The sequence below is a fragment of the Gymnoscopelus braueri genome (assembly GCF_963280865.1).
Source record: "Gymnoscopelus braueri genome assembly, chromosome: 22".
Taxonomy (NCBI): domain Eukaryota; kingdom Metazoa; phylum Chordata; class Actinopteri; order Myctophiformes; family Myctophidae; genus Gymnoscopelus; species Gymnoscopelus braueri.
The window spans coordinates 31,047,558-31,057,847 of record NC_137624.1 but is presented as its reverse complement, the minus strand read 5'-3'; the positions used below and the strand labels follow the sequence as shown (position 1 = coordinate 31,057,847).

At 38.6% G+C, this 10,290-nt stretch overlaps 1 protein-coding gene across 1 annotated transcript; it reads right to left on the bottom strand.

The window, feature by feature from the left end:
* Positions 1-664: 664 nt before the first annotated feature.
* LOC308078099 (cornifelin homolog B-like) lies at positions 665-8,720 on the bottom strand. The gene is made up of 4 exons (XM_080419175.1): positions 8,680-8,720; positions 7,564-7,677; positions 3,224-3,378; positions 665-2,230 (listed from the first exon to the last, which is right to left on the bottom strand). Exons 2-4 carry the CDS (start codon positions 7,673-7,675, stop codon positions 1,994-1,996), a joined length of 504 nt encoding a protein of 167 aa, XP_080275301.1. The 5' UTR covers positions 7,676-7,677; positions 8,680-8,720; the 3' UTR covers positions 665-1,993.
* Between the last annotated feature and the right edge of the window lie 1,570 nt (positions 8,721-10,290).

Genomic DNA, 10,290 nt, shown 5'->3' with positions numbered 1-10,290 from the left:
TTTTCTAAGATGCTCCTTTTAACGCAGATTTTTTTTTTTTTTTTTTTTTTTATTGGTTACTTTTTTTTATTTTTTTTTATTCATTATTATTATTATTTTTTTGCGTTCGCTTACCGCGTTCGCGCGTCTTACTTGTGCTCTAATCGATAGAAACATTTTAATATTGTGGGTGAACTATCCCTTTAACAAACGCTTTAATAAGTTCATACACAAGCGTAACAATTACAGTATAAGTTTGGAGCTATTTATTTGTATTCATCACCTGTGGATCTAAGTAGAAGCTCATCATGCTTTATACTCATTGGACCAGAGTCCCCCATATCTATACTAGGCTAACCTTCTTTTCCCCTTTGTTGTGGAAAAACTATTTGCAACATGCACTGTAGGCCAACAAACGTTTAAAATATGTAAAATTATAATAACAAGGTCAAATGTTCTAATTAATTCATTGATTAAAAATGATTTAAGAAAACATGTTGCACAGCCTGCTCTTTGACTGATTTGTAAAAAAAAAAAAGAGTTTAGTGGAGAGCAGAGGGGAGGATGAATGGACACACACACACACACACACACACACACACACACACACACACACACACACACACACACACACACACACACACACACACACACACACACACACACACACACACACACACACACACACACACACACACACACACACTTTGTTATTTTTTGGCAGCCATCCTCTGCTATGTTACATTGCTGCCACCTTGAGGAACAAACTAGTACGTTAACTGTTCGGTGTGGTCCTTTAGTGCAAATTGAAGATGATTTTTACATGCAATTCCATTTAGTTATAGTTAGATTTGCATTGTTCATTTTAGTATTTTTTCGTTTTTAGGGGGGCTAACCAAATGCGAATTGCAAAAGAAAGAAATCAGCAGACAGCTGACTTCAAAGCTATGCTTAACATAATAAGTAATGAGTAAAGAAATGTAGTTGAGTCAAAATGTAGAGAAGTCATTTGAAAGTCTAAAAAAACTATAAACATGCTGAAGTAACTGTCCACCAAATAGGCCGAATCATCATGACATCACCACATGTATGTCCGGGTAGATTTCGTCCCATTAGAGCAGAATGATTATGAATGAATTATTAACCTTATTTCTGGAAAAACAGGACACATTTATGATATTCTTATTTGACTATTAGAAATATATTATTTTGTTATAGATATCCACAGGTTGACAAACTGCACATACATAGTTAATGTTCTGGACACCTTTTCAGACATTCTACCTGTAAATACCTTTTACAAATATCAAAGCATTGTGACATGTATACGTGATGTAGCAGTGGATACGTTTATCATCCTCTCCATAGAGAACCGAAGTCTGACATCACTGAGAGGCCGCTATCCCCTTGGGTCATGGAGTTATTTTTTCTATTGAAAATACCATAGGGTCTCAATAGCATCGTGGTACACAAAAACTGTGTTCCAAAAATAAACAAATGAGCCTGGCGATTTTACTCATCAACTCATGGTGAAAAATTAAAATGTATACATTTTCTCGACAGACATTATCAAATGTAAGTCAATATTATCATAAACGACACAGAGTCACATAGGCCTACCTGACAGAATCAGGTGACCTGGCTGATTTGTTTATTGTTGGAACACAGTTCTTATATGACGTGATTCTAGATCAGTGGTTCTCAAAGTGGATTGCAGGGACTCTCTGGGTTCCTTTAGGGGGGTCTAAACTGACCCTTACAAGTCTGTAACTCTGACAGTATACAAATGGAACCAAATGGACCCTAATGGGTCCATTTGGTTCCATAGTTGAAGGGAGACCTTGACATTTTTAAGTTAGAGCACCATTGTTCTAAGATTACCGACCCTATGGTATTTTTTTTTCAATAGAAGAAAAATACTGTGTGACCCAAGGGATAACAGAGTGACGTCATGACGTCGATACTCTATTAAAGTCCACTGGGAGAGGTACTACTGTACGTTCAGCTTGGACTGTTACTGCTGGAGCAGGTGTGATGTTGATGCAGTTGCGTAGGAGGGGTGTGGGATGTATTGTTGTTGCTGTTGGACTTGTTGGACAGCTTGTTGGATGTATTGTTGTTGCTGTTGGACTTGTTGGACAACTTGTCGGACAGCCTGTTGTTGTTTGCGTATCTTCAGCTCACGGTGCATCTGGCACCAAGAGCACCAGTTGCAGAAAGCGACAGTGTAGAAATCCTCACACATGGAGCCCTGACGAGGCATGCAGAGGAGAGGAGAGGCACATAATTCATTTTATCATGGGATGTGGTGTGTGGCCTCTTTTTTTTATGTGGACACCGTTAAGAGGAATTCGTTAAGGAACCGAAATTGCTAAAATCTTATAGTCCTGTACCTGGCCTGTAGACCTAGTCCCTAAACATGAAAAATCACAGAGGTGCTTGTCCGCCATAGTGCCACGAATGGCGCAATGGCCAAGTCAAATATGTCCGCCATCGGCTATGATAAAAAACAATTTGTGTATATACACATGTAATACTGTACCTCCATTTCGACTAATTGTGGTGTGTGGAATTCATTTCTGATATTGTTATGACCATTTTGGGTGATTTTGACCTTAAAAGGTCATGGTCAAGGTCATTTTGCTATTCCGAAGACCTTGGCCATAGCTTGGCCATTATTAGGAGTAAAAACAGGTGCAATAAGTCTAATCCAACTAATTCTGATATTCATAATTCATTTCTAATATTGTTTTGACCATTAAGGATCATCTTGTCATTGAAATATCAACGTGAATGTCATTATTCAATAACTCTATACTCTATTCAATAAAATATAATATTTTTTTCACTTTTATTGTATTTTTCCATAATCATTTGTTGGGGGCATTGAATTTGAATAGTTACTATAGTTACTAAAGGAGCAGATGGCACCATTTGTGTCTACTCAATTGTGTCTCAGAGGAGGGCTGTGGACAGTTCATAAACCTGCCTACCACCAGTGACATCATCTGTAGGCAGGTTTGGCTTGTTCTTTGATATATTGTTTATTAATGCAATAGTATTGGCTTCTATTTCAGCATGCTAACTTTCCTTTCATTGATGTCATTGGTAGGCATGGGTTTCTGAACTGTCCACAGTCCACCAATGAGACGCAGATCTTATAATGAGCATTAGTGAGGACCAATTATATGGAGCGATACGGTTGAAAGTGGGTGAAGTGCTCCTTTAACTGTGTAATATTTACCTGGATGTTGTAGCGCTCTCTCATAGCAGTCCTCATGGCCAGACCAATGGCAGGGACAGAGCCTCCCATCTCCACCATAGGCAAGCACAGACATTCTCCAAAATCTGAGCTGGTCTGACAGCTCAAGCACCATGGGCACCAAAACCCAAAGCAACCTGCAAGGCATGCAGAGTCAGAGACAATGAAATCATACATGTGGGTGATTTGTCCTACTGTAAATCAAATCATTCAAAGCACACTGTAGCTTGCTGCTTATCAGAAATGAAAATGATTTAATTTAGAAATACTGTATATGTTTTGAATATGTGAATGGAAATGACGAGCAGATGACGGTTTCCTTTCTCAGATTCCAGGAGGTGTAATTTCAGATTGTGGAATCTGTTGTGTTTTAATAAAGTCCCTTTTTACATTTGCATATCTATGTTAGTCTTGGTCTTTACACCCAGTGGTGGACAGTAACGGAGTAAATGTACTTGAGTACTGTACTTAAGTACAGATTCTGAGGATATGTACTTTACTTGAGTATTAGATTTTTTAAATACTTATTACTCTTACTTGAGTACATTTCCAAGATTTTTTTTTAACTTTTACTCAAGTACATTTCTAGAAAGGCTGTAAAGTACTGAGTACTTTTAGGTTGGCAGTTTTTTTTTCTTCCCTAAAATGCAATTGGCCACACTTCTGCTCTCACATTTGCCGTGTTTCTGGCTTCCCCCTCCGCTCGCCTCTTTATTGAGACATTTAGATCGTGGCAAAGGTCATGTCTCACACAGGATCTGACATGAATTTTGACCAGATGTATTAGTGTAGGAAATCAAAGGTTGTATGGAGACCAAGCAAGTCGACTTGTCTCTGTGCCATCTTGTTTTGACAGGGTGAAGTTCGCCGCTGTGCATGTCGGTGTCATCTTACTTTGGTGAAGTTAACGGTTATGCGTGTGGTAGAGATGCGCGGATCGCGGTTTTAGCCGCGGTTGCCGCAGTTAACCGCAGTTTGGGTGGATTTGGGTCTATCAAATATAATTATTAATTAATATTGGATAAACCGCGGGTGAAATAGTGCGGGAATTAAATTAATGATATCAATCTATAGGCCTATAATAGCTTTTAAAAAGCACTGCATTTCACCGTGTGTGCGTTTGTAGTATTTTAATATTACGTCATGTTACACCAGGCACAAAATAGCCGCTCACTACATGTTGCTTTGCAGCGAGCCAGTGTTGCCAGGTTGCGACAACTTGCGAGAGAAATAAGCAGCCAGGTCTATGAAAACAAGCCCACAACAAGTGCCTAACAAAAGTCGCTTATAAAAAGCTTATAAAAAGCCGACATGGCAACAAAGTGGTTGAAAGCGAAAGTAACTCAATGAACTGAATGAAGACGTGCGCTTGTTGTTACCATGGTTGTGGATTGTATACAGTCACTGCATCGCGACAGTGGTGAGTGACATTGTTTATAAGAAAACTAACGTCAGGAAAATAACAATTATTTGGTGCGGTTGGTGCGGATCTATAAATAGGATGATATAATTACCGCGGGTGGATGGCGGATGGATAATGAACTTGTTAACACGGATTTGGGTGACAAAAAAACCCATCCGCGCATCTCTAGCGTGTGGATATGAAAATGCAGACAACAGCTACCTCTTTGTGACCACAAAGAGGAAGGCTGTAAAGTACTGAGTACTTTTAGGTTGGCTGTTTCTTTTTTCTTCCCTAAAATGCAATTGGCCACACTTCTGCTCTCACATTAGCCGTGTTTCTGGCTTCCCCCTCCGCTCGCCTCTTTGTTACATCTTGTATGGGTGTATAGGAGTAAAAGTTGAGTTACAAGGTCCTATAAATTCATTGAGAAAACATTACAGCAATTCATTGATATAAAAATTAAGAAATGTACTTCTACTTTTACTTTTACTTTAAGTATTTTTAAAAGCACTGTAAAAAATAATGACATGAGATCTACTTAAAGAGGCACTATGTAATTTTTTTAATGGATACAATTAAATTGTGTCCAATCTGTATGGCAGAGTATGTTAATATAACTTATACAATCTGTATGGTAGAATATGTTAATACAATATAACTTATACAATCTGTATGGTAGAGTATGTTAATACAATATAACTTATACAATCTGTATGGTAGAGTATGTTAATACAATATAACTTATACAATTGGGGTGGTTGTATTTTGTCTCCCTGCTCTTCTATTGAGACATTTAGATCGTGTCAAAGGTCATGTCTCACACAGGTGAGATGTATTAGTGTAGGAAATCAAAGGTTGTATGGAGACCAAGCAAGTCGCCTTGTCTCTGTGCCATCTTGTTTTGACAGGGTGAAGTTCGCCGCTGTGCATGTCGGCGTCATCTTATTTTGGTGAAGTTAAAGGTTGTGCGTGTGGGTACATATGAAAATGTGACCACATCCTCTTTACTTATGAGCTGGTGAAAAAAGATGTGTAATCACTGTAATCAAAACGCCCTTCATGACAGTTACTCTATGCATTTATTCTTTTTTTTTATTTTTTAGAACAGACGGTCTCAGTTTAAAGTTAGCTCCATGTCCTAATCGTTGAAGCTGAATATTATTGTATCTTGACAAAAAGGTCACAGTTGATGGCCCTGGATCTGAGAATTTGTACCAAATAGATTTTCTTTATCAGATTATCACCAAAGTACATTAAGAACTTGAATATAATTAATGTGATCTGAGTGCAGCTTTGTCAACAATGTGTCACTCGTGTGTGACTCCTGTTATTTCCTCATTAGAAAATAATAATCTTTTGAGGCACTGGGGTTAACGCTGGTCCCGAGGAAGACTAAGCTGACCGCGCTTTTGCGGTGGCGGCCCCAGAGCTGTGGAACAATCTCCCCCCACATCAGATCTGCCAAGTCCATCAAGATTTTTAAGTCCTTACTAAAAACTCACCTTTTCTCTCTGGTTTTTAACAACATCCACTCCTAAAAATTCCTATTTTAACTTCTATCTAATGTTTCCTACCTTCTGTGTACATAGGTGTAAATACAATCTCGCTCTGTGTCTGTGTCTCCTATATGCATACATGTTATGTATTTTATACATGTGTTTTTGTTCTTTGATTTGATGTATTGCTTTGCTTTTACCTGTGCAGCACTTTGGTCAACTAAGGTTGTGTGAAAATGTGCTCTAAATTATAAAAATGCCAAGAAAACCAAAGTATCGGTATTTAACACAGAGGACATAATTGCCACTGCCAACGGGACAGTGCTTGAGGTAGTCGAGGACTTCAAAGGACTTTTACTTTTACTTAAGTATTTTTAAAAGCAATTACTTTTTTACTCTTACTTGAGTAACATTTTGACTGAGTTACTTTTACTTGTAGTGGAGTAAATTTGACCAGGAGTATCTGTACTCTTACTCAAGTACTGGGGTTGAGTACTTTGTCCACCTCTGTTTACACCCCAATTGTGACTGGACATCCGCCCGTAAAGTCCGTATTTCTCAGAAAATACAAAATATAAGGTGCTTACCTGGTGGCCCCGGATGTTTAATTGGCATTAGTAATCTTTGTGCACTGTATTAATCCCTATTTTTCAATAAAGAAGTGTTTTAATCCCGTCTGTGCCTGAGCGCCAAGTGTAATACCGGCTTTCACCTGTAGGAAGGGGGCGTGTCTGATAAAAATGAATACCAAATATCTAAATACTGAATCAAGCAACTTAAAAACTGTCTGTGGTGTTCTCAAAAGACTAGATGTTAAAATGACCTCAAAACATGTTTGAAAGTGAAATATCCCTTTAATTGTTGGCTGTTTAATTAACCTGGGTTTGTTCTGCCACCCAACATTTTCCAAAAGTAGCGTAAATAGCAGATCAAGCTCACAACGTCTCTATGACTGTGAGCGCATTGTGAGCTTGAAGATCGGCTATTTACGCTATTTTTAAACATCAGTCAGTCATTTCTTAATATATTTATGTTTTTTTTGTAATATCTGCCCTGTGCAAGTTTTTATTTTGTCTACAAAGCCCAAAAGGCAAACAAAATTGTAATTTTTATTCTCTGTCGGGTGGAAACATCATATGTCCAAAGCTGAGACTTTTCAGGATTCAAATTCAAAAATAGCAAAAGTAGTACGACGTGGTTTGAGCTTGTGAATCTGCTACTTTTGATGCTGTTTGACGCAAATCGGGCATTAACAAACAAAAAAAACACAAAGTTAGAATATGTAGATACAGTAAGAGGTTTCTGCCCGACAGCAACAATATGTTGCCAATGCTCAATGCCAAAAACACAATGAAATTGTTAATCGCAATTATTTGTATGACAAAATTGTCTTGATGATGACAGCCCCTATAGCCACTCACAGGTGTCCATGTCCTCACAGCAGCTGCAGAGGGCGCTGTTCCAGGCTCCTGTCTTATAGCCTGCAGGCAGATACATGCCTGGCTGGACGCTGACTACCTGCAGGACTGCCATGTCTGTGGACACACAGGATAATCATAGTTTTTATATGCCCCAGAGGGAGATTTCACAAATCTATTCCACAACAAAAATACGTTACAAAATACAACACAACTCAACATAAAGACAATACATACAGTATACATAGTCCCCCAGAGTACACAAACAACATATCAGTGAGTTTGTTCAGCGCTGCCATGTCTGAGTGGACAAAACTCCTGCTAAAACAAACCTTTTCCCATCTGTATGCGGCCTCTGTCCAGATGGCATGATTGTAGGTTGAAGGGATGATCAGTTTCATTTACTGTACTATTGTGAGTGCTAAGCGTATGATGGCTTGATTATCAGGATGAGAGACATGCAGAGAGAAATGATGACACACCCAAAATGACTTGATAACTTGAAAGGGTGTGACAGTTAGCATAGATAAACGCAACACAAATCCCCATAAACTTGCGCACAAAAAAAGTTCTCATGGCAGAACTGGGAGGCTTCAACTCATTCAAGATTGTCGATCTACACAACAGCTCTTTTCCCTAAAGATCGGCTTTTTTTCGGTAAATAAAACCGAGAAAGCTTTACACAAACTTTTACATTCATTATCCACACATATTCAAATATTTACTCGCAGGTGCATTATGTATCAAGTGCCTACACACAGCACCCACAAATACCGATACTGTTACACTTGTTCTATTACATTTTATTATGAGTCAATGGTTCTTGGATAAGAGGCTACAACAACAAAAACTGTGTAAAATGTGTGAGTACAGCTATTGGATACTGGACTACTGTATAATATTTACTGCTCCATTTGCAAATGTATTAAAACATCTGAGTATAATTAGTGGTTCACTAGGTGTTAAAGGTGGTGAAATGATTTAAATTATTTCTTAGATACTTATAGGCTATTTTCCCATACTTCATTGCCTTATCGTGCCTTTTCTCAGCCTTGTGTGCCCCCATTTCATCCCAACCAATTAAGACTGAAATATAATTAAGATTACACATACACTTACCTTCTGAAGATAGTTAACAGTCTGGCTGCTTCCTGTTTGAGAATACAGTAACTGATGAAAATATAGGAAGGAGCATATAGCTCAATGGGAAGGAGGGGCAAAGTCAGGGGTGACAAAGCTGCTTGGAAACAAACAGAGCCATCATTATGAGCACATATAAAATTGGGTATAGAATAAATGAATGGGCCTTGTTGGATCAATAAAATATTCTGCTCCAATAATTAATCTGATGTTTAGAATCACTTGTTTCGTTCATTGGATTGGTCATTGGTTCTTTTTAATAACTTTGAAGCTATAAAAAGCACACCTACAAACACCTAAAAAGCACACCTACAAAGGCGACCGTTGCGTAGGAGAAGACGAGACAAGGGCCCCAATGTACTGAAAGAAAACTCCCGCACACTGTCTTCAAATGCAAGAAAAAGATTTAATGGGAATACAACAACGTTTCGGTCTATTAGACCTTCATCAGGTTATCTCTCAAGCTTAAGATAACCTGATGAAGGTTGTACGTATTGGTACCCGTACATCATGGATATTCAACTGGCGGCCCGCGGGACAAATGCGGCCCACAGGGACCTTTCTTGTGGCCCCTGGAGCAATTCGTCGATTTTCAATTAATAATAATAAAAAAAAATTGGGGGGTTAGTGAAAGTTACAGGTATGGTGTGTGCGATATGAAATGTGAGCCATACACAGGTTACATTACTCAAAAGTAAAATTACACAAAATATTCCCAGACATCTCCCAGTGTGATAAGTGTAAATCAGCAGATGCAACTCTACTGCACAGTTATGCCCTGTGTCCCAACCTACAGAATTTCTGGATAGAGATATTCAGACTATTTTCCAATATACTAGAGGTAGAGATAGATCCAGACCCAGTGTTAGTCATCTTGGGAGTATCAGAAGGGATGAAGAAATTACAATTATCTCAACAGCGCCTTCTCTCATACGGCCTTATCGCTGCAAAAAAATTGATACTATTATTTTGGAAGAAGAAAGAGGCCCCCACAATCAAACTCTGGCTCAACGAGATGACAGAATCCTTACATTTAGAAAGAATTAGATTTACACTCAAAGACAAACTGAAAGATTTTGAAAAGATTTGGAAGCCTTTAGTCTCCTTTCTTAAAGGCTTGATAGGCTAATCCTTGTGGATGACCCGTGTCGCACGTAATCTGGGGCAGCACTTCTGGGGAGGGGGAAGGGAGGCGGGAGGGTCCCTTTTGTTTTTTGTTTTTTTGCTTAAGTTTGAGTGTATTCTTTTTATGTCACTCCGTTTTGTGTGTATGTCTGTTGGTTTTTGTTTTAAAAAAAAAGGAAGCAATCCATATGTATGAACAAATGTATAATATAACCCTGTGCTTCACAATAAAAAAGATTTGAAACGAAATGTGAGCCTACCATAATCACAGTACTTCTTAATAATCATATTCCATAATAGTACTTGGCACGAGGGCTGGAAACTACCGGGCATCCCTTATTTCCAAGAAAAATAAGGGCTGTCAAAGCGACCTCAGCAGTGCTGCAGGCTGATCACCTCCTTGCCACACTCCATTGACAATTTGTGTAAAAGAAGCCTTCATGCCGAGCATTGAGTGCCTAATGA